The sequence below is a fragment of the Lepus europaeus genome, chromosome 7 (assembly GCF_033115175.1).
Source record: "Lepus europaeus isolate LE1 chromosome 7, mLepTim1.pri, whole genome shotgun sequence".
Classification (NCBI taxonomy): Eukaryota; Metazoa; Chordata; class Mammalia; order Lagomorpha; family Leporidae; genus Lepus; species Lepus europaeus.
Window position 1 is genome coordinate 10,759,477 of NC_084833.1, and position 26,580 is coordinate 10,786,056.

At 46.4% G+C, this 26,580-nt stretch overlaps 1 protein-coding gene across 1 annotated transcript; it reads right to left on the reverse strand.

The window, feature by feature from the left end:
• Positions 1 to 17,603: 17,603 nt before the first annotated feature.
• LOC133764168 (pepsin-3) lies at positions 17,604 to 25,561 on the reverse strand. Its single transcript, XM_062197844.1, has 9 exons — positions 25,506 to 25,561; positions 24,997 to 25,156; positions 23,025 to 23,142; positions 21,876 to 21,994; positions 21,004 to 21,203; positions 19,521 to 19,637; positions 18,858 to 19,002; positions 18,658 to 18,756; positions 17,604 to 17,753 (listed from the first exon to the last, which is right to left on the reverse strand). The coding sequence occupies exons 1-9, from the start codon at positions 25,559 to 25,561 to the stop codon at positions 17,604 to 17,606; spliced, it is 1,164 nt and encodes a 387-aa protein (XP_062053828.1).
• Positions 25,562 to 26,580: the final 1,019 nt, after the last annotated feature.

Genomic DNA, 26,580 nt, shown 5'->3' on the forward strand with positions numbered 1-26,580 from the left:
GGAGACACAACACATTTCCTTGACTTTGGACTCCACTTTTAGGGTTCTGGACATAGTATGAGACGAGGGTATGGTGTTGGAAGCCTGTGCCATGGTGTTGATTTCCCTGGCCCTGGGAGCTGTCCCAAGGCCCAAGTGATCAGAGCCATTTCAAGAGAACTGATCATCAGTATAGGGTTTGTCCTAGCAGGTAAGATGCCTGCGTCCTGCAGCAGAGCCCCTGGGTTTGATATGCAGCTCCAGAGTCCAGCTTCCTGCTAATGCAATCCCCAGGAGGCAGTGACGACGGTGGCATAGGGAAGTGGGTGTAGGTGGGAGAAGCTTAAGCTGCTTGCAGAGTGGGGGGATGAGCGGTATGAGCACTTTATAGATTTTGCTTCATTTTAACTGATGCTCACTCCTCTGCAAGCTGGTCACTGTCATTGCCCCAGAACTCTCGAAATGACCTGGTAGCCAATGTGCCAGGTGTCCCAAGCGTTTTCCCTGTGCTGTCTCACAAGCTCATAGCCCCATTTGCCCATGGCTGTGACTGCGACTGCTCTGTCTTGCAGGTGGGCAGACAGAGACTCGGAATGGTTAACTTTCTAGTGTGGAGTGTTGGACTAATTGAAGCCTGGGTCTCTCTCTTATTTCTGACCCTGTGCCCTTATGTGCTATCCTCTCCTGCCTCCAAGTAGGGAAACTGAGGCTCAAAGAGGGAACTTACAGAGTTCCCTTTTCCTGGCACACACTGCTTAGGGTGTTTATCGCATGCCTGTTCCTAACTAGATCTCCATTTAAGAAAAACTAACTTTGTATTGATGTAGAATTTTAACTGTTTACTTATAATTTTTTAAAAAAATACCATCTTTCTTGAGATGGAACTCCTATGCCATACAATTTGCAGGTTTTAGTGTATGATTCTGTGGTGTTTAGCCTAGTACAGAATTTGCAATCAGCCTTTCAATGGTTTTTACCTACAGTCACTCTGGCTTTTGAATGAGCCCGACGATATCTCTTTCCTTGTCACCCCTTCAGTGTCCTCTCTTCCCTTCGCTGCCTCCCTCTCTTAATGCTTCTTACATAGCGTTTTCCTTCCCTTACTTGTCCTCTGTGCACTGAGCCCTGTGTATGTTCCATGCTCTTGACTGAGAATATAACACTTTTTTTTTTACTAGAGGGTACTTTTTAGAGCAGTGTTAGGTTAATAGCAAAATCAATAAATTAGGGTTTCCATAGTTAGAGGACCTACATGCCCTGTCCGAGGTCACCCCGTGAGTCCCTGGAAGAGCCACTTGGCTAAGCTGTGTTCTCCATTCCTGGTTCCTTTTGGATGGGCTCTCAGCAACTTGTCCAGATCCATGTGGGCCACCAGGGGGCACCACTGTGCAGTCCGTCTGTCCCTGTCTAGTGTTCTTGTTTGCTGTAGAGGAATAGCAGGGAATAGCACATCTCCTCAGGGAGGTGTGGAGCTGGGCAATGCTGCTAGGAGCCCCTGGGAAGAAACCACGAGTCCTGTCAACTGCAGCTCCTGCCCGGGCCCCCACTGGCATCGCCTGCTAGGCCCCCGCTCCCTCCCCTGCAGCTGCTCTGGACATGAACTTGTCTGACGTACGGACTCCATCCACCAGCCCCTCAGGAAACCCAGTGCCTACTTCACCCACTCGGGGAACTGAGAATATGTCCCCAGGACAGTCCAGAGTCTCTCAGTCTCCTTGGCTCTCACCAGGGCCTTGGAGGCTTCCAGGAGTATCCATGCCACCTGACGTGCCATCGGGCTCCCTGGCCAATTCCTGTCACTCCAGAGGACCTTTTCTCAGCCTCTGGGGCCCAAACAGCATCCAGGTGGCCTTGTATGCCTACCACTCTCTTGCCTAAAGTCTCAGCACTTGCCTGCCCCACTCCAGCCCGGTGGAGACCTCCATGTACACCTCTGGCTTCTCAAACACTCTCCTTCCACCTCCACACTCCCAGCAGCACTGCAGCCACCACCCATTTAGCTCCCAGAAGCCCCTGTGGCTGAAGCCTACCCGGGGACCTAAGCACCCCCAGTGGAGACCCCAAGGGACAAAGAGGACTCCTTGTGAGCTTGGTCTGTGCCTGGGGATCTCTGGACAGATGACGCTAGGCTTGCAGCTCAGAGACCAAGCAGGTCAGCTTCTGAGGTTGATATGTGGCCTCCTAGGAAGGACAAACACCCCCATGCCAGAAGCTGCTCCCTGAGGGCGTTTGCCCAGCACTATGGAATTAGGCAGATGTGTGCTCCGGGATCCTCCGTGGACCCCTGGCATCTGTGCCCTGCGCAAGGGTGGCCTGCAGAGGAGGAGGTGCAGAAGGGGCCTGGGGCTCCCCTGGGACTGTGCGACCCATCATCTCCCGAGGTTTCCTGATTAAAGGTGGTCTCACTTTCCCAAGGATGCTCTGGTCATTCCCTTCTCACCTGTGGGGAGTGGGAATCCCAACTCCAAACCACAGGTAGAGAAGGAGCTCCCCAGTTAACCCATTGTTGGCAGAGAAGCCTGCACCAAGCCTGGGCTGGACTGGGCGGGTCTCCTGTAAGGCCCTGGAGGCCTCTGGCTTTGTGAGCCCTCTAAAGTGAGTGGGGAGGACACTGAAGAAGGCTACACAGGTTGAGTTCCTGGGAAGGAGCATCTAGGATGGATGGATCCCTGGGCACATAGGCCTGTCCTCAACACAAACAGCTGTGGGTGAGAAGGACGCAAAGGATGAACAAGGGTCTTGCCACAGGGCAGGCCCAAAGCCCCAGCCAACCCCCTGTGGAGCTCAGAGGCAGTAGTGGCCTGAGCTGGGGCAGGACACAGGGCTATGTCCCCGTGCTGTGAGGACAGGTGTTGCTCCATGTCCTTAAATTCCACATCCACATACCTTACCAACTGCAAAGGAAAATATTTGAAGGGAAAGTCGGACCCATACTGTATATGTATAGGCTTTTATTTTTCTGGTCATTATTCCTTAAACAATACTCTATAACAATTACCTGCATAGCACTTAGATTTATCTAGCCTTCCATACTTGAAAAATGGATTTAAGAATTAAATTGGTATTTAGTTGGAGCTGCAGGGGAGTGAGGGAGAGGAGGGTAGAAGGCGGAGAGCGGGAGCGCTTGAGGGAGAAGGGGGCTCGCGGTGTTTGCAGCAGGCACAGGCGCCGAGCGTCCACCCCGGGCCGGGCTCGCGCGCTCCCAGCCACAGCGAGGCTGTTCTGGGTCCGGCCGTTGCGCGGCAGGAGCCTCGTCAGTCAGGGTTGCCGGCGCCGGGGGAGCCCAGAGGGGACCCCCAGGGACTCGAGCGGCGCTGTTGGAGCAGAGAGCGCGAGCGAAGAGGCGAGAGCCGGAGCGCGCCCGAGAACCTCCAGCGCGGCGGAGACATGAGGACCTACTGGCTGCACAGCGTCTGGGAGCTGGGCTTCTTCCTGTCCCTCTTCTCGTTGCAAGCAATTGGCCAATATATTTAAATGAGGCAAGTTGTGAAGATTTAAGGAGCAACTAGCAGTTCTTCAAGTCACCAAGAATAATATCTTCAGCTTAAGAAAATTTGTATCAGAGGCGGCAAGATGGCGGAATAGGAACGGAGCACACGATTAGTCCGGAGAGAGAGACAGGTTAATATAAGTGGAGATACTGCAGGGTCAAGGAAGAGTAGGGGATGAAACAGCATAGGAAACTCTTCTGGAACTAGTGATTCACAGTGGACCTGCGTGAAGAGCGTGGGAGCCCAAGTTCGGGACACCAGCAGCAGACTCAACGCACCAGCGCTGGAACGCGAGGTGAGCCGAACCACAATAGCCCGAGACACCAGCGGGGAAGCGGAAAGAGGAGGCTAGAGGGAACGAGGCTTGAAACTTCATGGGGAAAAGTTCACCAGGCTAACTAGAAGAGAGAGAGGAAAAAAATAAAAAAAGCGACCGATACGGACACAAGTTTCTCTCTCTCCGCTCACCTCTCAGAGGCGAGCAAGACAGAGCAGGCGCCATTTTGGACATACGTCATAAGCAGGGCGACCTCAGGTCTGCACCGGCCCTGAGCCTAGCAGAAAAACCTGACTCTGGGGGGAGGGGTGAAATAACAAAGATTAGCATCTAACTTGGCAACCCAGTGGGAGATTTCAGGAGAATTGGAGCCCACACTGAGGGCAGCAGAGATTCCCTGTGTGGTCCGTGGGAAAGAGCTTCCGATCTCTGGCTCCTGTGGGTATATCATTTGCCTGCTAACTACCTCCAATTACGTTCAGCTGTGCGGAATTACTTCCCTTTTGAATCAAAAAAGAGAGAGATTTACCACACCTAACCTGGGAGTGTCATCTTTGACACACCCTCAGCCCTGAGGAACCAAACACAGCTCTCAGTCCACGCTCATCTCAAGCCTCTAAGGCACCACTGAAAGCAGACAGTCCACTTAATATTAGAGCCATAGTGTAACAAGAAAAAACACCACAGTGAAGAAACCAAATATCTCCAACATGCCAAACAACAAACGCAAAAACCGAGGTAACAAGAACAAGGAAGACACTATGACACCCCCAAATGAAGAAGACACCCCATTTCAAGATTATGAAGATGAGGAGATTGAAGAAATGCAAGAAGCAGATCTCAAAAAATTGATAAGAACATTAAGAAGTTCTCAAAAACAAATTCTTGAACTACAGAAATCCTTAATGGACAAGGTAGAAAATCTCTCTCGTGAAAATGAAATATTAAGGAGGAATCAAAATGAAATGAAACAACTAGTGGAACAAGAAATGGTGATAATGACGAGAAATCATAATGAAATGAAGAATTCAATAGATCAAATGACAAACACATTAGAGAGTCTTAAAAACAGAATGGGCGAAGCAGAAGAGAGAATATCAGACTTAGAAGACAGAGAACAGGAAAGTATACAGTCAAACCAAAGAAAAGAAGAAGAAATCAGAAATCTAAAAAATACTGTCAGGAATCTACAGGATACTCTTAAAAAACCCAACATTCGGGTTCTAGGAGTACCTGAAGGCATGGAGAGAGAGAAAGGATTAGAAGGCCTTTTTAGTGAGATACTAGCAGAAAATTTCCCAGGTTTGGAGAAAGACAGAGACATCCTAGTACAGGAAGCTCATAGAACCCCTAATAAACATGACCAAAAGAGATCCTCACCACGACACGTTGTAATTAAACTCACCACAGTGAAACACAAAGAAAAGATCCTAAAATGTGCAAGAGAGAAACGCCAGATTACTCTCAGAGGATCTCCAATTAGACTCACAGCTGACTTCTCTTCAGAGACCCTACAAGCTAGGAGAAAATGGCGAGACATAGCCCAGGTGCTAAGAGAGAAAAACTGCCAGCCCAGAATATTATATCCTGCAAAGCTCTCATTTATAAATGAAGGTGAAATAAAGACCTTTCACAGCAAACAGACATTGAAAGAATTTGTTGCCACTCGCCCAGCCCTGCAAAAGATGCTTAAAGATGTGTTACATACAGAAACACAGAAACACGGTCACCAATATGAAAGAAGGTAAAGGTAGGAAACCTCACACCAAAAGATCACAGGAATCTCAAACCATATATTAGAAAGTATCTTTGGCTAATGGCAGGGCAAAGTTACTCCTTCTCAATAGTCACATTAAATGTTAATGGCTTGAACTGTCCAGTTAAAAGACACCGATTGGCTGATTGGGTTAAGGAACAAAACCCATCCTTTTGCTGCTTACAAGAAACCCATCTATCCAACAATGATCCATACAGGCTGAGAGTGAAAGGCTGGAAAAAGATATACCACGCCAACAGAAATGAAAAGAGAGCGAGCATAGCCATCTTAATATCGGACAACATAAACTTTACCACAAAAACTGTTAGGAGAGACAAAGAGGGGCACTATTTAATGATTAAGGGATCCATTCAACAGGAAGATATAATGATTATCAATGTATATACACCTAATTACAGGGCACCAGCTTATTTAAAAGACTTGTTAAGGGACTTAAAGGGAGACTTAGACCCCAATACAATAGTACTGGGGGACTTCAATACTCCACTCTCAGAGATAGACAGATCAACAGGACAGAAGATCAACAAGGAGACAGTAGATTTAAATGACACTATAGCCCAAATGGATCTAACAGATATCTACAGAACATTTCATCCTACATCTAAGGACTTTACATTCTTCTCAGCAGTACATGGAACCCTCTCTAGGATTGACCACATACTAGGCCATAAAGCAAGTCTCAGCAAATTCAAAAGAATTAGAATCATACCATGCAGCTTCTCAGACCACAAAGGAATGAAATTGGAAATTGGCAACTCAGGAATCCCTAGAGCACGTGCAAACACATGGAGATTGAACAACATGCTCCTGAATGAACAATGGGTCATAGAAGAAATTAAAAGAGAAATCAAAAATTTTCTGGAAGTAAATGAGGATAACAGCACAACATACCAAAACCTATGGGATACAACAAAAGCAGTGTTAAGAGGAAAGTTTATATCAATAGGTGCCTACATCAAGAAATTGGAAAGGCACCAAATAGATGAGCTTTCAAGCCATCTCAAGGATCTAGAAAATCTGCAGCAAACCAAACCCAAACCCCGTAGGAGAAGAGAAATAATTAAAATCAGAGAAGAAATCAACATGATTGAATCCAAAAAAACATTACAAAAAATCAGCCAAACGAGGAGCTGGTTTTTTGAAAAAATAAACAAAATTGATGCCCCATTGGCCCAACTAACTAAAAAAAGAAGAGAAAAGACCCAAATCAATAGGATCAGAGATGAAATGGGTAACATAACAACAGACGCCACAGAAATAAAAAGAATCATCAGAAATTACTACAAGGACATGTATGCCAGCAAACAGGGAAATCTAGCAGAAATGGACAGATTCTTGGACACATACAACCTCCCTAAATTGAGCCAGGAAGACATAGAAAACCTAAACAGACCAATAACTGACACAGAAATTGAAACAGTAATAAAGGCCCTCCCAACAAAGAAAAGCCCAGGGCCAGATGGATTCACTGCTGAGTTCTACCAGACATTTAGAGAAGAACTAACTCCAATTCTTCTCAAACTATTCAGAGCAATCGAAAAAGAGAGAATCCTCCCAAATTCTTTCTATGAAGCCACCATCACCTTAATTCCTAAGCCAGAAAGAGACGTAACATTGAAAGAGAATTACAGACCAATATCCCTGATGAACATAGATGCAAAAATACTCAATAAAATTCTGGCCAATAGAATGCAACAACACATCAGAAAGATCATCCACCCAGACCAAGTGGGATTCATCCCCGGTATGCAGGGATGGTTCAACATTCGCAAAACAATCAACGTAATACACTACATTAACAGACTGCAGAAGAAAAACCATATGATTCTCTCAATAGACGCAGAGAAAGCATTTGATAAAATACAACACCCTTTCATGATGAAACTCTAAGCAAACTGGGTATGGAAGGAACATTCCTCAATACAATCAAAGCAATATATGAAAAACCCACGGCCAACATCCTATTGAATGGGGAAAAGTTGGAAGCATTTCCACTGAAATCTGGTACCAGACAGGGATGCCCTCTCTCACCACTGCTATTCAATATAGTTCTGGAAGTTTTGGCCAGAGCTATTAGGCAAGAAAAAGAAATTAAAGGGATACAAATCGGGAAGGACGAACTCAAACTATCCCTCTTTGCAGATGATATGATTCTTTATTTAGGGGACCCAAAGAACTCTACTAAAAGACTGCTGGAACTCATCGAAGAGTTTGGCAAAGTAGCAGGATATAAAATCAATCCACAAAAATCAACAGCCTTTGTATACACAGGCAATGCCACGGCTGAGGAAGAACTTCTAAAATCAATCCCATTCACAATAGCTACAAAAACAATCAAATACCTTGGAATAAACTTAACCAAAGACGTTAAAGATCTCTACGATGAAAACTACAAAACCTTACAGAAAGAAATAGAAGAGGATACCAAAAAATGGAGAAATCTTCCATGCTCATGAATTGGAAGAATCAATATCATCAAAATCTCTATTCTCCCAAAAGCAATTTATACATTCAATGCAATACCCATCAAGATCCCGAAGACCTTCTTCTCAGATCTGGAAAAAATGATGCTGAAATTCATATGGAGACACAGAAGACCTCGAATAGCCAAAGCAATCCTGTACAACCAAAACAAAGCCGGAGGCATCACAATACCTGATTTCAGGACATACTACAGGGCAGTTGTTATCAAAACAGCATGGTACTGGTACAGAAACAGATGGATAGACCAATGGAACAGAATAGAAACACCAGAAATCAATCCAAACATCTACAGCCAACTTATATTTGACCAAAGATCCAAATCTAATCCCTGGAATAAGGACAGTCTATTCAATAAATGGTGCTGGGAAAATTGGATTTCCACGTGCAGAAGCTTGAAGCAAGACCCATACCTATCACCTTACACAAAAATTCACTCAACATGGATTAAAGACTTAAATCTACGACCCGAAACCATCAAATTATTAGAGAGCATTGGAGAAACCCTGCAAGATATAGGCACAGGCAAAGACTTCCTGGAAAATACTCCAACAGCACAGGCAGTCAAAACCAAAATTAACATTTGGGACTGCATCAAATTGAGAAGTTTCTGTACTTCAAAAGAAACAGTCAGGAAAGTGAAGAGGCAACCAACAGAATGGGAAAAAATATTCGCAAACTATACTACAGATAAAGGATTGATAACCAGAATCTACAAAGAAATCAAGAAAATCCACAACAACAAAACAAACAACCCACTTAAGAGATGGGCCAAGGACCTCAATAGACATTTTTCAAAAGAGGAAATCCAAATGGCCAACAGACACATGAAAAAATGTTCAAGATCACTAGCAATCAGAGAAATGCAAATCAAAACCACAATGCTGTTCCATCTCACCCCGGTGAGAATGGCTCACATTCAGAAATCTACCAACAACAGATGCTGGAGAGGATGTGGGGAAAAAGGGACACTAACCCACTGTTGGTGGGAATGCAAACTGGTTAAGCCACTATGGAAGTCTGTCTGGAGATTCCTCAGAAACCTGAACATAACCCTACCATACAACCCAGCCATCCCACTCCTTGGAATTTACCCAAAGGAAATTAATTTGGCAAATAAAAAAGCCATCTGCACATTAATGTTTATTGCAGCTCAATTCACAATAGCTAAGACCTGGAACAAACCCAAATGCCCATCAACAGTAGACTGGATAAAGAAATTATGGGACATGTACTCCATAGAATACTATACAGCAGTAAGAAACAACGAAACCCAGTCATTTGCAACAAGATGGAGCAATCTGGAAAACATCATGCTGAGTGAATTAAGCCAGTCCCAAAGAGAAAAATATCATTTGTTTTCCCTGATCAGTGACAACTGAGCGCCAAAGGGGAAACCTGTTAAGTGAAATGGACACTATAAGCAACAATGAACTGATCAGCTCCTGTCCTGACTTTAGATGTACAATGTAATACTTTATCCTTTTTAGTATTTGTTGTTGTTGTTGTGGTTCTAGTACCATTGGTTGAACTCTGTAATTAACACACAATTATTCTTAGGTGTTTAAATTTTAACTGAAAAGTGATCCCTGTTAAATCTGAGAGTGGAAAAAGAGAGGGAGGAGATGAAGAGCTATGGGTTATTTAACTATGTGCTTATTTTCAAAGACTTGAATAATCACCTTGTAACAATGATCAGATTTGGTCTATGTTATGCCATGATTTTAAGGAATCTTATTTCAACCAGATATTTTGGATTTTGATATTGGTCTATTATGCTATGTTATATGTGCATACATATTGTATGTCCACATGGGGAAATTTTATTAAGAGTTTTATTTTAAATGGCTTTTAGATAAGATTGTCCATAAATTTAAGCTGCTAAAATCAATCAAAGATACATTTTAATTTGTATGACCTGAATCTGTGTATCATATGTTTTAAACTTGTTGGTAGAAAGAAACTAAAAACATTTTATATGGTTGTGCTTAAGTTTACTGGTTAAACAAACTACACCATGTTAGATATTTAAGACGTGTTTTCAAATACATGATTCTTAAAATTTATAGAAGGCATTGGACCTTCCGGTAAATGTTTTATTAAGTTCTTATCTAAGGGTTGAAACGGTTTGCTAAGTATTCATGTAATATTGCTATTGTCAGCAAGCGATCTAGGACTTGCTCCCTCATTTCTCTATTCTAAGCCCAACTTGTTCTTTCACTTCTCTATTCTCTTCAAGGTAGGAAACTAATTCTATTATGAAGGAATCTGTAGGATGCACAATTTAATCTTTAGACCTTATAAGAGATGGCTAACATTTTTCTGTAATAGCATAGCCAAAATAAGAACTTAACTAATAATCTCATAGCTAGATTCACATTGCCATCAGCGAAGTATACAGTAAGTAGAAAAAAAAAACCTCCCTTTCAGACCAAAGGGAAAGAAAGTTTTAAAGTGAGAATATAATTTTCCTCATGGGCATTGTCTACCTTAGAAAAACTACTACAGAACATGCCTGTGACTATAGTCTTGTAGTTCAGGCCACCAAAGATTAGAGAAGAGACACGGGCACTCCCTTGGCTTGCATCATCTGGTCTGCTTTAACACAAACCAGGAGGAAAAGAAAGCTCGGCATCAGAAGCAATGGGTGGCAGGCCTATTAATGGCTGATCTGTACAGTGATCTGCCCTCAAGGAGACCCAACAGGCCAGTCCACTGCAGTGGCTTTCAATGTGGTAAGCCTGGGCTTCAGCAGAAGTCAGCTTGTGAAGAGCCCTGGCAGCTCTGCCAAGAGTTGGATCACTGGAAATGGACCTGCCCTGGAATCGAAGGATGCCCAGGTCAGAGCCACAGATCTTATTGGCTCCAAGCTGAAAAGCCCTTCACTCAGCCCAACTTCCAAAGTGACCACTGCAGCTGAGGGGATGGTCAAGTAGGGTCAGCAACATTGCAGGCAGAACTGTAAATTTCTTGTTAGAGATGCCACCTGCCTTTACCTGGCCAGCTCTCCTCCCAGGCCAGCCAAGTAATGAAAGTCAACAGAGTGCCTTCCCCTAGGAGGTTCACACCTCCCTCAGGATATACCCCATGTGAAGAGATAGATAGGTCTGGGCCTCTTAACTTACAAGGCCTAAAGCCCACCAGATTATTATCAAGCCCCTTCTATCAGGTTCTATTTGCCTCTCAATCAGAAAACTTAATTGTAGCTTAGACAGCACCTTTCTTAGCTCCTCTAATAATGACTCTGTCCTTTGTTCTAGACCCTGTCTAGCGCACTTGGGCCTCATTCCTTTGTAATCATAACCTCTACTCTACCACCAATGGCTCTACTCCCAACCTGTGTGTACTGATGGTCCTCTTCCCCACTTAGTGCTGTATAATTGTTCAGACCTGGTTAAGGCCACTCTTAGGATCATTGGTTACTATCCTCACTCTGTCTTTTATGACCTTGTCTAAATATGATCAGAGTCGGGGAACTTGGAAGGCTTCCATAGCCTTGGCAACTCATGACGACAGCCTAGGGTGGTTACTGGCGCCATAAACTAGAGTGTCAATTTGTTGGGTCAACAACAGGAGCCACTGTGCGCTTGCTCCTGATGTGGGATCTCTGTCCTTAATGTACTGTACATTTTGATTTAATGCTATAACTAATACTCAAACAGTATGTTTCACTTTGTGTTTCTATGTGGGTGCAAACTGTTGAAGTATTTATACTAAATTGATCTTCTGTATATAAATAGAATTGAAAATGAATCTTGATGTGAATGGAAAGGGAGAGGGAATGGGAGAGGGGAGGGTTGAGGGTGGGAGGGAAATTATGGGAAGGGGAAGCCATTGTAATCCATAAGCTGTATACTGGAAATTTATATTCATTAAATAAAAGTTAAAAAAAAGAATTAAATTGATTTTGATGCAAAATAGTTTTAATCCAAGGATGTTTTTTAAAATTATGTGTTTGTTTGTTTAAAAAACAGAGACACCTGGAGAGAATGATATCTTCCAGCTTAGGATTCACTCCTAGTTGCCTGCAACAGCTGGGGCCAGGCTGAAGCTAGCAGTTATGAACTCACTCCAGGTCCCCGACATGGGTGGCAGAGCCTCAAGTACTTGAGCCGTCACCTGCTGCCTCCCAGTGTGCAGCTTAGCAAGAAGCTGGGGTCAGGAGCAGAGCCAGGACTTGAACCCAGGTACTGTGATATTGGATATGGGTGTATCAGGTGGTGTCTTAACTGGAATGCCAAATGTCTGCTCTCTAAGATGTCTTTTTGTCTTAATTTTTTTATTTGAAAAGCAAAGAGACAGACAGCCAGAGAGGGTAAAAGAGAAACAGAAAGATATTCCTTGTTCATGGGGTCACTTTATAAATGGCATAATAGCTGGGTCTGGCTTAGGCCAGGAACTTAATCTGGATGTCTGGTGTATATTTCAGGGACCAGCTATCCTAAGCAGGTTCTTATGCGGGAATTCAGGCGAACAATTGTTTCCCACAGTCATGGTGGGCACCATAATTACATCAACTATGTTTAGGTTCTGCCAAATCAGAGCTGGAGATAAATGTTTGAGTGAGAGTCATGGGGAGAAGGCCAATCGAGGCGTGTTAACTAGCCACTCATTGCTGGGACAGTCGGACCTGCTGGGACCTAGTGGGGACAGCATCACCCAACCTCAGAATCTTCCCCAAGGTGTGAGATGCAGTGGAAGTTGTCCCTGTAATTGTCCACACTCTCTGAGGCCTGCAGTTCTCATCTGGTTTTTATTACTCTAAGGAAATCCCTGAGGAAAGGTAATGTTATACAGGAAAGATGTTTGTTAGGTTCCCAGTTTAGTAGGTCAAGGTCAAGACCGTTGAATGGTCTCGGTTCTCATGAAGACCTTCCTGCTGGCAGAAACCTGGGGCGGCACAGGTGTGGCACCCTGAGACAGGTGGTGTGCAGGTCTGTTTTTCTGTCTGGTATCTCTCCATCATCTTATAAAGGCCCTGGGATTAAAACTTGGGTGCTCTCTGAATGACCTTATCAAAACTGAATTACTTGGGGCCGGCGCCATAGCTCACTTGGTTAATCATCTGCCTGTGGCACCAGCATCCCATATGGGCACCGGGTTCTAGTCCCAGTTGCTCCTCTTCCAGTCTAGCTCTCTGCTGTGGCCCGGGAGGGCAGTGGAGGATGGCCCAAGTGCTTGGGCCCTGCACCCCATGGGAGACCAGGAGGAAGCACCTGGCTCCTTTGGATCGGTGTAGTTCCGGCCATAGTGGCCATTTGGGGGGTGAACCAACGGAAGGAAGACCTTTCTATCTGTCTCTCTCTCATTGTCTAACTCTATCTGTCAAATAAAAAATAATTTAAAAAAACTGAATTACTTGCCAAGGGGCCTCCTCTAAACCTCATATCTGAGTAGGTATCCACCCCTTTCATATCTGGGACATATGACTTTATGTGTGAGTGGGTGGTGAGAGGTAAAACTGTATTCAAACCACAGCACTAGCTCCTGGGCTGCTTGCTCACCAGGCCTGAAGCAGGTCCCACCCAATGGCCCTGCCTGCTTCCTGTCTGCCTGCTTCCAGGCACAAGAAGCCTCCTAAGGAGGAGGCGCTGGAGCTGTCTGCAGAGGACCATGTGCTAGGCCATGGCCTCCTGAGGGCATAAAAGACCTTTCTGCCAATGAGACACCTCCGTGTGCATGGCTCCGTGCCCAGGACAGGCTGCCGCCAGAGGGCTCCAGACCACCATGAGGACCACAGCCGGGTGTAAACTGCTCTTCCTGGGATGAGCTCTGGTGTGACTTCTCTGCAGCCTGAGCTCAAACAAGCATGAGCGTCTATTCTTGGATGGAGACTGAACACATTTCCCTGACCTTGGGTTCTACTTTAGGGTTCCGGACACACTATGAGATCAAGGGATGGTGTCAGAAGCCTGCTCCAAGGTGTTGATTTCCTTTATTCTGGGAGCTGCCCCACAGCCAAGTTATCAGAGCTGTTTCAAGAAACTGAATGTCAGGGTGAAGGTTTGTCCTAGCAGCTAAGATGCCCGTGTCCCACAGTGGGGCACCTGGGTTTGATTTGAATACCTGGTAATGCAGATGCCGGGAGGCAGGGGTGATGGACTCATATGGAAAGGTGTGGGGGTGGGAAAAGCTTAAGCTACTTGCAGAATGCTGAAACCACCAGTGTCGTGGGAAGTTGGGGCAACAGGATCAAGTGTGGCAGGGAAGATGCAGATGAACCACAAAATCCATTCTAAAATGTGTTGTTTTGTTCCTGGTAAAATTGTAAGGCTCTCACTTGAATTTTAAGCAAAAGAGAGATGGGATCGACTTTATATTTCTAAAAAGACATGTGCAAATGGGTAGAGCGGATGGGACTGACTCTGGCACTGTGGCAAATTGGTAGAGGTGGTGACTTGACATGGGGATGGCCTCGGTACTGGTTTGTAGAGTTCACACTAACACATCCCAGAAGCTAGCCCTAGCCCTCAGGTGAACTGCTGCTGCACAGAACCTGGGGCCTGGACAGCAGGGGAAGAAACTTTACGATTTTTTTCCGGTGCATTTGCCAAAAAGTACAGGACTAGCACATAGGTTTCCTAGCACAGGAGGAAGAACAATCAGTTGCTTTCCTTTTTTTCTTCCTTCTTTCTTTTTTTCCTTTGTTCCCTCCTGTTTTTTTATTTTTAGAAAGGATTGGAGAGAGAGAGAGAGAGAGAGAACCATAAACACGAATATAGACAGAAACCCTCCATATGCTGGTTTCCTCCCCAAATAACCACAACAGCTGGGGATGAGCCAGGAGCCTGGGACTCAATCTTGTTCTCCCCTGTGGGTGCTTGGAACACAAGCACTGGAACCATCACCTGATTCCTCCCAGGGTATGTGTTAGGAAGAAACAGGGACTGAAAGCATGGCTGTGTTATGAACAGACACTCTGATATAGGATACAAGTGTCCTAAGAGGACCTTAACTGTGACACCACATGCTTACCACAAAACTGTCTTCTTTAAATTGCAGATAAGAAAAGGATCAGTTTGTGGTCTTACATCTGGAATCATATATATATATATATATATATATAATCTTAAGGTATATATATTAATATATACTAAATTGATCTTCTGTATATAAAGATAATTGAAAATGAATCTTGATGTGAATGGAATGGGAGAGGGAGCGGGAGATGGGAGGGTTGTGGGTGGGAGGGAAGTTATGGGGAGAAAGCCATTGTCATCCATAAGCTGTACTTTGGAAATTTATATTTACTAAATAAAAGTTTAAAAAGAGAAAAAAATAGAGATACAGAGAAGATTATGAATACCTCCTTTAGCAGCTCATATTCTAGTGTTGGAGACAACAGAGGCAAAGCAGCATTACCTAGGATAAAAGTTCTAATCAGCTCAACTCTTCATTCTCAGCAAGAGGGGAGCATGGCTTGGGCCCTATAATTACAACTTTGGCTATAATTTCAATGAAAATAGTTGCATATTTTTTGAAGAAAACTACTTTTTTTTTTTTTGACAGGCAGAGTGGATAGTGAGAGAGAGAGACAGAGAGAAAGGTCTTCCTTTTTGCCGTTGGTTCACCCTCCAATGGCCGTTGCGGCCAGTGCATCTCGCTGATCCGAAGCCAGGAGCCAGGCACTTCTCCTGGTCTCCCATGCGGGTGCAGGGCCCAAGCACTTGGGCCATCCTCCACTGCCTTCCTGGGCCATAGCAGAGAGCTGGCCTGGAAGAGGGGCAACCGGGATAGAATCCGGTGCCCCAACCGGGACTAGAACCTGGTGTGCCGGCGCCGCAAGGCGGAGGATTAGCCTGTTAAGCCATGGCACTGGCCAGAAAACTACTTTTTTGAAAACATGAAAAATAATTTTGACTTTTAAACTTCTATATGCCTGTTTTACATTTTGATGAACATGTATTAAAATTTAACACTTGAGTACAATTATGTCCTTTTTAGTACTTTAAATAATTACCATACACAGAAGAAATTATGTACATATTTTGATTACAACAATATAATCTATAATTTTACTGACATGAAGACGAAAATAAATTTTATGGAAAAAATTCAAAAAAAAAGTTGGAGCTTATTGCAATCCTGGTCTCCCACATGGATGACAAGGCTCAAGCACCTGGGCCGTCATCTGCTGCTTTCCCAGGAACATAAACATGAGGGTAAATTGGGAGCCAAACACTAAGAACTAAAACAGGCTCTCTATTCCGTGAACTTTTGCATGTCCCATAACACATTTCTGACCCCTAAACCAGACTGCCTCTCAGCATCTAAAAGTGTGTTTGGCATCAGCATAATTTTAATTGGAAAAATGAAAACAGATTCTTGTTCCCTGCTGTGATGAAACAGGAAATGGAGATGCTGCATCTCTCCGGGTGTCTGGAGCTTCAGCTGCCTACATACATGGAAAGGGACCAGGTCCACAGAGACTGAGAAACACAGGGCACTCATGCATGTGGCCTCCAAGGGGCCTGCTGTATGTTGGCTCGTTTATTAACAGACAAATGCTTTGGGGAGCTTAACTCCTGGGGCCCTCTTTTTTTTTTTTTTTTTTTTTTTGACAGGCAGAGTGGATAGTGAGAGAGAGAGACAGAGAGAAAGGTCTTCCTTTTTGCCATTGGTTCACCCTCCAATGGCCGCTGCGGCCGGCACATCGCGCTGATCCGAAGCCAGGAGCCAGGCACTTCTCCTGGTCTCCCATGCGGGTGCAGGGCCCAAGCACTTGGGTCATCCTCCACTGCCTTCCCGGGCCATAGCAGAGAGCTGGCCTGGAAGAGGGGCAACCGGGATAGAATCCGGTGTCCCAAATGGGACTAGAACCCGGTGTGCCAGCACCGCAAGGCGGAGGATTAGCCTGTTAAGCCACGGCACCGGCCTGGGGAGCTTAACCCCTAGGGCCCTCTTTCTCCTGGGTGTTTGGTGCTCACTTTTCCTGGGCAGTTCATGCATTTCTTCCACAGGCACCTGCTGATAGGGGACATCACAGACAAGGCCAGGCCCCTGCACTTGTGGGGCACATGTACCAGTGGGAAGATGGATCTCACTGATTGATGCCTGCACCCTGTAGGCCCATCTCCCCTGACACTGCCTGCTCTTATAGGCACCCATTGGCTCTTCATCTATACTTGCTGCCATAAGCAAGGTATTTGTGTATTTCTGTGTCCTACAGCTGGACTCAAAAGCCTATACACAAATGGACTGCCCCAGCTTTTGAATACTCCCAATGGCATCTGTGTCCCGTTCACCCCTTCCCTGTCCTTTTTCTCACTCTGCCTCTCACTCAATTGCTTCTGGCCCAGTTACTAAATGTCACTGTGTTTGCTGATGTCCAAGGAGACATGATCATTTCTGCTTGTCTGCCTGGTGTTCTGACCCCAGCAATGGGAGGAGACATACTAGTGAGGAGAAGAAGCCATAAACATGTTTTCATCAGCTGTTTTTATTCTACATTATGGGTGTGAGTGGGAACAGGGCCAACCAACTACTTCTATTGGAAGGTGACTGTGTTTCCAGAAGAACAATCAGGAGAAGTCCGTCCACCTACAGGAGGTGCAGGACTAGGCCAAATCTGTCGGGAAGTGGTTTCAAAGCTGCAGGCTTAAGCTGCAGCAGCCAGGCCCAGCTGATTGTTAGCCCGGTCGAAGACGGTGAAGTACTGGCGGATGAAGACATCACCCAGGATCCAGAGCTCGCCAGTGTAGGTGTCGAGGTTCATGCCCTCGAAGCCACTAATGCAGGCGTCATCTTCCTGCAGAGCAGAGAATAGCACAGGAGATGGGGAACAGGGTGAGGGTTACAAGCACTGGGTGATAACCATGAATGGCTCCCCAATCTGGCTGCAGGTGTCATGCCAAGGGGGGATTTGTGGCTCATTTTCCAGGGATGTGGCTGTTGTTGGGCTCGAATCAGCTTGCAGGAGCTGCTCCCTGCACTCTTGATGGGACAGATTGCCAGGCTTGTATGCTGCCATTGGCAGACACAGGAACCCTGACCTCAGCATTGGGGTTTAGGCAGAAGTTGAAGTCGGATCTGGGAAGGAGATTTGGATTCCCTGAGGGTGTAGCCACTTCTCATTATTTCTGTCGCCACCGTGGCACAGCTGACAGCCAGGGGTTCCTCCTCCTCCCTGTGTTACTCTGCTCAGCCTGGGCTGCAAGGCTGCACTTGCCTAGAGAAGGCACCAGGTGTGAACACTTCTCCCAGAGTAAGGTCAGCCCTTGTAGAAGGAAGCAAGGAGTTTCTTGAAGGTCGTTGGACTGAATTGTGCTCGTCTTACCAAAGCCCCCTAAGTGCACACACGGTGGGATGAGCTGCCACCTCTGGTTCTAGTGAGGAAATGAATGCTAAGAGAACATGCACCTTGCTCAGAAATGATTGACAGGACATTGAGACCAGGGAGTCAGATGCAGGTCTAAATATCAGAATCCCCTTTTCACACCATCATCTTTTGCCTCACTTTTCCTTTAGAGGCTTCCAACAATTCTCATTCCTGCATGGCTGTGATAGGCTCTTTTTGTCTGCTGGCCATGCAGAGCAGGGGTCAGTCTGCCTCTTGGCTTCAGCAGGGAGAAGTGTGAATTCCCCCTTGTAGAGGGCAGTGTGCAGCCTCCTTTTGTGTGGCCCCATCCGCGCCTGGCCGAGTGCTCCCTTACCTCCAGGATGTAGGCACTGGCGGGCACAGGGTACTGGACTCCATTGATGGTGAAGACAATGTTGGGCAGGGAGTACATGGATGAGCAGCTGACGATCATCTGGAAGGTGCGAGTGTGGGGGTTAGAAGGGGCTCATCCCTTGTGCATGGTACTCCCCCCCGCCCCAGTGTCTAGCAGAGAGCATTTGAGGCTGGACTTGCCTCGCCTTCAGAGTTCTCAGAAGCTCCAATGTAGCTCTGGATGTTGGAAATGGCACTGGTGGGGCCAGCCAGCAGAGAGGTGCCCGTGTCCACGATGGCCTGGCAGCCATCAGCACAAGCGATGGTCTCTCCATCCATGGTGATGCTGAGGGTGAGATGCAAGGAAAGGACCTTGAGTTCTCAGGGTTACACATGTGACCCTAGTTGGGCCCTCCACAGGGGCAGAACAACTGGAATTCAGGCTTCAAAGGCCAGGGCATGCTTGGTCTGTGAAAATTTTTCAGTCATTTCACCCTAATACTAGACAACCAAATGCAGTCTTGCTATAATGGCAGATTGTGTGCTGCTTTCCAGGTTCCCTAAATACGGAGAGGTATGGAGGTAGGTTTGTTAACCCTTCCTGGGTGTGCTGTAATGTGATCATCACACATTACAGCACAAGGAAGAGGTTGTCCCATCATCGCTGAGGAGCTGGGCTCCCAGACAGCCCTCTCCTCCACATCAAGTATCGTGCCTTTTCAAAGCTCTCAGTAGCTTGACCAGTTTCCAGCTCTCCCCTGTATTGGCTGTTCCAGGTAGATTTGGACATCAGATCAACAACAAGTCCATAAAGAAGTGGGATCAGGGCTCAGCCCAGGATAACATGCAGTGGTGCTGTCTCACCTGTCCACGGTGATCTGCCAGTAGCCCTCATAAGAAACAGGCACCCAGTTCAGGCTTCCAGTGTAGTAAGAAGAATCAATGCCACCAAACATCACAACACTGCCACTCTCATCATCACTGTGGAAAAAGGAGGGGTAGGGGAGAAGACAGGAATTCATTAATTCATGGTTTGCATATCTGCTATGTACAGCCCAAGAGCTACCCTCGATGGGGTACTTTTCAGTGCCAGGAGCTGTGCTGAATGTGTGACTGTTGTGGATTCTTTCAATGTAACACCAGGTCCACACAGTGGTCTGTATTATTATTTTGACTCTACAAGTCACTGTGTCTCAGAGAAGGAAGGCAACTTGCTGGAGTTCACATAGTTGTGTAGTTGTGGTCAAGCATAGAACCTAGAAATTTGGGTTCCCTGCTGTATGGTTTGCACCCTGGTATTCATTAAGTTTCCCTGGGGTTTACAAGTGAATTGAATTCAGGCAGTTTGGGCATTTAAGGACTTAATGGTGGAGATCACTCTTTCTCGTTCAGGGCTAGTGTGGCCAATATCCAGAGACATTTCTGATTATTGTTGTTGGGTGGAGGCAGGGGTGCTACTGAGGTGCAATAGGTCAGGGTCGGGGACCTACTACACAAACTACAGTCCATGGGACTGCCCAACAACATGCAACTACCTGCCCTAAAAAGTCCATAGGGCTGATTTCTAGAATCTTTATGTAGCTGGGGAGATGCAGTGACCCACAAAAGATACTTAAGCACTCATGAAAGCACGTTATGTTTAAGAGGCACCTGAAGATTGAGTGGCCAAGGGTACGAAGGATAAAAGAACTCTCACAAAGGATTCTTTGATATTGCAGAGTCCATTGGCTAAATCTGATGTTTCAGGTTAGATAGAAAGCAGGTATAGATGGTAACAAGAAATTAGTAAAAAAAAAAATACTGACCATTTCTAAGACTCAACCTCAATCACATTTACTCACCCAGTTTACAGTGAACATGTTAGTGCACAGTGCAGCACCTAGCAGAATATTAATGCCTGAAGCAAAATATGACCGTTGGCCAATGGTGTCATGGGGAGGATATGAGAAACAGAGGAAAGTTGCAGACAGCCTTGGCTACAATTGGGTAAAAGTCTACACAGCAAAACCCACCTGAGTTATTCTTCTATCATTTTTAGAACTAACTCAATAAGAAGAACCTTGCTTTCATTAGTTTGAAATGTCATTGTTCAGGATATATGAGGGTATTTCAAAATTTTCCCAGAAAAATAAAATTCAAGAGAATTTATATTGGTGCAAAATATTTTGCAATCTGTACATACAAGGAGTTTGTAAAATGTTCTTGGAAAATGCACGCAATTTGACAGTGAGTTTGCAAATCTCATTCTTCTAAGATCCTCCCAGCCCACCCAACCCTAGTTAGGTCCCTGGCTGGACCAGGTGAAAATGGTCCGTGTGGGAAAGGCCCCAGGTTAGCCAAAACCTACGAGCTCAAGTAGACGGAGAAGAGGTCCTGGGACACGAGACCCTGGTCCCACATGTTGTCAAAGACGGGCGTGGCATCGGAGGAGGAAATGCTGGGGTAGGCCAGACCCAGGATACCATCGAAGGGAGCGTAGTACAGGAAGGAACCGGGCTCCGACTCACTCAGCCCAAAGATCTGGTTGGTGTCCTCGATGTTTCCAACCTGTGAAGGGGCACAGAGAAGAGGTCCACAATGAGCACCTGTTCATGGAGCACTTCTGGGCTCCAGCCCTGGACTCAGAGTGACCCTGCTTCATTTCCCGGAGGACTTAGCTTCCAGGGAATAAGGCAGAAAGCAGGAAGAGGACTATCCCTGAAATTCTTGACTCCCCATTGGGCAGAACCTTGGCAGCTGCTGTCAGGTGGCCACAGTGTGTGACTCACTGTGAGATACTGCTGCAGGATGGATAGTCACTGTGCATTTGGATTTTGGTTGGGCAGATGGAAGGCAGGCTCCAGCAACCTAGAGCACTTTACCCCTGCCATGCCTGGAGATTTGTGGAGCTCATGTGACTAAAGGAAGGAGGAGGATGTGGAGGAGATGCTAAAAGAGAATTGAGCAGCTGTGTCCCTTCTCCCCACTTCCTCCATTCAGCACTGAGCATGGCTGAGTTTCCCAGGCACTACTCCTATAATGCTCATATGGCTTAACCCCTGAGTGTGTGTGACAGCTCTGCCACATCCTCCCTGCACTGCCTGTTAGATTTCTTGTGTGATCTCTGAGATCCATACTGTTAGAGTGAACTTGCTTTGGGACATTTACTGTGGTCCCCAAGTCCTTGGAAACAGGATCAAAGCTCAGACAGTGTGAGGGTCATAGCCCCCAAGTGCTCACCTGCACAGTGTCGTATCCCAGGAAGCCTGTCATGCTGCCAGTGCCATAGGCGATGGAGAGAGACTCGCTGGTGGCCTGGAAGGTGGAGGAGTCCTCAGGGTTGAACTGTTTATGGACGCCTGCAAAGGCAAAGAGTGACATCATTAACTTTAGAGGGCTAACAAGGGTGGTAGAATGGGCATGTCTTCCTGGGATGGGATTTCTTGACTTGGATGGGACTATGGAGGAGAAAGATGACCTTTGCTATAGGATGACCTTTAAAGTGGCCTTTGGAGGACAGAAATTCCAGGTTCTATTCGCAAGTTTTTGGCAGTCAGCACCATCTCACTGGTGGATGGTCTCAGCCTACAATAGTTTGTCCCAAGGCACCCAGGCAAGCACTGAGCACAGCAGTGTGGCTGTCCATGGTGCTGAGTGCTTTCACAGCCAAGGCTCTAGTTAGGGCTCCCCTGATTCTACTGACACCTCTTCTTAAAATTCAGCCAGAAAGCAGGAAGTGTTTGGAACTTTAAACATTGTAGTGACTTCCAGCGACAATGTCTCCTTCATTACCAAAGCAGCTATTTGTCTCTGTGGATTTAATTGAGTTCCACACTCATCTCAAGAGTGTCTCAGTCCAGCTTTAAGCCCACTGTGGCACATGGGACTCGGCATGGCTGGCCAACATGGAGTACTTCATTCCTTCCTTGCTTTAAAATTTTATAGGCTTTCCAATAGAAAATGGCCCAAGTGCTTGGGCCCCTGCACCTACATGGGAGACCAGGAAGAAACACCTGGCTCCTGGCTTCGTGTTGGTGCAGCTCCTACAGTAGTGGCCATTTGGGAAATGAACCAATGGAAGGAAGACCTTTCTCTCTGTCTCTCCCTCTCACTATCTGTAATTCTACCTCTCAAATAAATAAATAAAATAAAAAAATCTTTTAAAAAATTCTATAGGCTTTCTCCTCCAGGAGTCCAACTCTCCATTTCCAAGTCATCCCTTTATGCCTTGAGCACCTGTGCCCACTGCTAGCTCCTTGAAGCTGCCTGGGGAAACATGTCCCTGGAATCCCTGAGTGACTCCTTCAGGCTTGAAGTGGGAGCTGTGAGAAGTCTCAGAGTGATCAGGGAAAGCATGGAAAAACAGGGCTGGGCATGGCAGGCACTCACTGCAGGCAGCACTGGAGCAGTAGACAGAGGGCACCCACAGGTTGGAGGAGCCGGTGTCAAAGATGACTGTGAAGTCCTGAGGGGGGGTTCCAATGCCGATGGTGCCAAAGTACTCAGTCTGCAGGGGCCAGGACAGCACAGTTCAAAGACCTGTAACTCCTCATCTGAGCCTCCCTCCAGAGCAGTTCCTTATCCAAGACTCCATCGTCTCTTCTTCTCTTCTCACTTCCCCATGAAGTGCACACTCCTTCAAATCCCAGCCATGCTCACACCTCCTTGATGTCTTCTCTGACTGCTCCCTGATTGCCTCTGGCTGTTCCCTGCTAAGCAAATTCATAACCGAGGCAGATCTGCTATCCTCTCTCAGCAAGGCATGTCAGTCTCGCCCTCCTGGGGAGCACACCTCAGAGGGTAGGGTGTAACGTCTGGCACCCAACCAGTTAGGCCTCAGGTGCTTGTCCATTAACTTGCTGATCTGGAGACATGCACGTCAGTTAAACAAGGGAACCCATGGGAATCTCTCATTCCCAAACCTCAGTGTGGACAGCAGATTTTAAGAAAGGAAACTCAGGGTTTTTATTCTCAATGCCAACACTTTCCCCTTGGTAGATTGTCCCCAGTTTCCATATTTCTATACTATTCTTGGACAATGACAAGCTCCATCCCACCCCAGGGCCTTTGCTCTGGCTGTTTGTTGTGTTGTGGAAATGTATGTTCCCGGACCGTTCCTTGGCTGACTCCTTCAGCATCCAGAGCTCTTGTCCAGTGTCACTTTTGCCAAGAAGCCTTTCCTGACTACATTAACCAAAGTGCCCCATATCTTCTTCTCCTGTTCCCACCATTTAATTAAATTTTTATGCTTTATGACCCCTCTCATGATCATAATTCATCTCACATGCTGGTTTGTTTGTCTTCCTTTCTTGAATATAGGCCCTCAAACTTTGGCTTTCTTTCCACAGCAAATGTCAAGCCTCTGGAATTTAGTATGTCTTCATAAATATTTGCACAATAAATGGGATGGTGTTTCTGAGTTCCACCAAGAACCAGCTGGGGCCTATGTGAACCACAACCAAAAGCTCTATGGTGGTAATGACTTGCAACCACCCATGGGTGGTGACTGTGAGTGGGTCAGTTCTGTAGACGAGGATGCTGAGGCTCAGAGAACATGAACCACTTACCCAAGTCACTAGGTCTGTATGGATTAGAGCCCCCTTTTGTAGTGGGTCTTATGTATCTCAGAAGGGAAGCCCTTGACCACAGGAAAGGCAATGTGTATTAAAGACCAGAGTATGTCATTGGTTCCAAGTAAGAGTCTGAGTGTACCACTCCAGTGTTTTGGATCAATCTGTGGCAATTAGGGACCAGGCTATGTCAGTCCCTGGCCTCTGTGTGACCGATTCCACTCAAGGCCCCTAACCTTACTTGGCACACCCTCCTTTCTTCTCCACTGTTCTCACACACTCTTTTATTCCTTCCTCAAATGCACATAGCTCACTATGGCAACAGGCTGAGCACAAGCCCTCCTGCTCTAGAACTTCCTCCCTCCTCTTGGAGATACCTGTTATTCTTTGACAGCTCCCAGGAGGACTTACTGTCCTCCAGGAACCACTCACTCAACAAGTAACACCTTCCTTTGGTGGACCTCTTCCTAACCGTGATTGTCACTAGGTGTTCATGCTCGGTGAGGTCATCCTTCTCCCACTATGGAACTGTGACTTTGCTCCCTGCTGCCCCCTGGACCAGTCGCAAGGCCTGACGCCTATCAAGGCATTCAGGATAAATAAACATTGAACGAACAAATGAATGAATGATGAACAAATGACAGCAACAGTTATGATTGCGAGTGTCCTCGACTGCCATGGGGTGCTGAGATCCAGGGAGCATTCCTTGCTGTCATTCATGTCCCCCAGACACCCTTTCTATTACTGGCTCAGTCCTTGGGGCTGCCCCTCCCCCCTGCCCATGCACTCACATCCAGGTAGTTCTCCAGACTCTCAGTGGGCACTGAGTCGAAGGCAGCTTTGGGCAAGTACTTGGTGGCCAGGTTGGGGGTGTGAGTCTTCAGGTATTCCTTCAGCAAGCCCTTCTCAATCAGGTTCTTCCTCAAGGACTTCTTTCTGACCAGGGGGACCCTGGGGCACAGCATTGGTGCATGCAAGGTTAGAGAAGGTGAGGTTAATGGGCAAGGATCCAGCTCAGGAGATTCTAAAGAAGCCAGAGAAGGACAAGGAAACTGGTTTAGGAGAAGTGAAGGAAGGAGGAGGAGAGAAGCTCCGTACAGCACAGAGGCGAGGTTACAGATCACCATGATATGGTTGAAACCAAACCACGGCTGCCTCCCCATGAGAGCAGAAGGAGAGACAAGGAAGGGAGACTGCATATGAGAAGAAGGGAAGGTGAAATATGACAGACAGGCAGGCAGCAGAGGGCTGGGAAGTTGCCCCTTGAGGCATTCTTCCCATTGCTGGTCACCAGACTCACTTGTGAATGATGCACTCAGAGAGTGCCAGCAGCCCGAGCAGCAGCAGCCACTTCATGGTTCTTCCTGGCTCCCAAGTCAGTGGAGAAGGCAGGACAGGTGGAAGGTGTGCAGAAGCAGGCAAGAGCTGCCGCTTATATATGGCCCTTGTCCTGACTGTGATAGCCCTTATCAGCCTGTAAATGCTACCTATTATCACAATCCTAAACAGAACTGTTCCTGATAAGATTGTTCTGCTCAGAGTCACGTTCTGAGAAGTTGCTAGTTGAGTAGCTTTCCACTAACACTGCATCGCGCAGTTGGAGTGCACCTGGCAAGAGCTAGACATCCATGAAGTGGTGGCTGAGCCTAATGGAATGGGAGGGTCCATGTACAACTTCCCAAGCTCAGTGTTGTGGCAAAATTGGTCAGCAGTGCTCTGAGCACAGCATTGATGATGTTGCTGGCTGGTTGGGGTTCTTTGAGCGCAGCTGCCCACTTAGCAATGGTTTGGGTTGCTCTATCTACCACTCCAGATCTTGTGAGCATTTGGTTATTTGGGGATCAGGACACACATCCCTGTCTTGATGACTTCATTTGGATGTGATATTATGGGACCTGAGTATATGTGAATACATTTGGTTTCTGCTCCCTGGTTCCTAGTTCATCACTAACTTCTCAAGGCACAGAATCTTGACTTTTTCTTCCCCTGGTGGGTCATAGTAACTCTAATCTCACTGCCTTTTGCCAGCCATAATGAAATTCTCTGCTATGTGATTGTAACACAGTAGGTGCTAAGACCCACCTCATTCTAGAGGGTTCCTGTGGCTTGGGTGGAGGGAGTTTGAAGAATCCATGCTGAGATGTCCACTCTGCCTACCAATAATGAAGCCAATGAAGACCCAAAAACTTCCCCAAATATAGTGTTTCAGGGTTCTGGACAATGGCTTATTAGGAGTATGTGAATGTAAACAGAAAGTTATCCCCCTGCTGGGAGGGGGTTCCCCAATCCACATGATTGGGCCTTGGGCCCCTTCCAGTCCTTGCCTTCTCCATCTTCTCATCTGGCTGCCTATTTTTATCCTTTTAGGCCCATGA

Coding starts and splice junctions, on each gene's coding strand:
- LOC133764168 (XM_062197844.1), bottom strand. CDS start 25,561: ATGAAGTGGCTGCTGCTGCTCGGGCTGCTGGCACTCTCTGAGTGCATC. Junction 21,995..23,024: donor CTGCTCCAGTGCTGCCTGCA/GTGAGTGCCTGC, acceptor TTGCCTTTGCAG/GCGTCCATAAACAGTTCAAC. Junction 17,754..18,657: donor CCAGTGCCTACATCCTGGAG/GTAAGGGAGCAC, acceptor TCTGCTCTGCAG/GAAGATGACGCCTGCATTAG.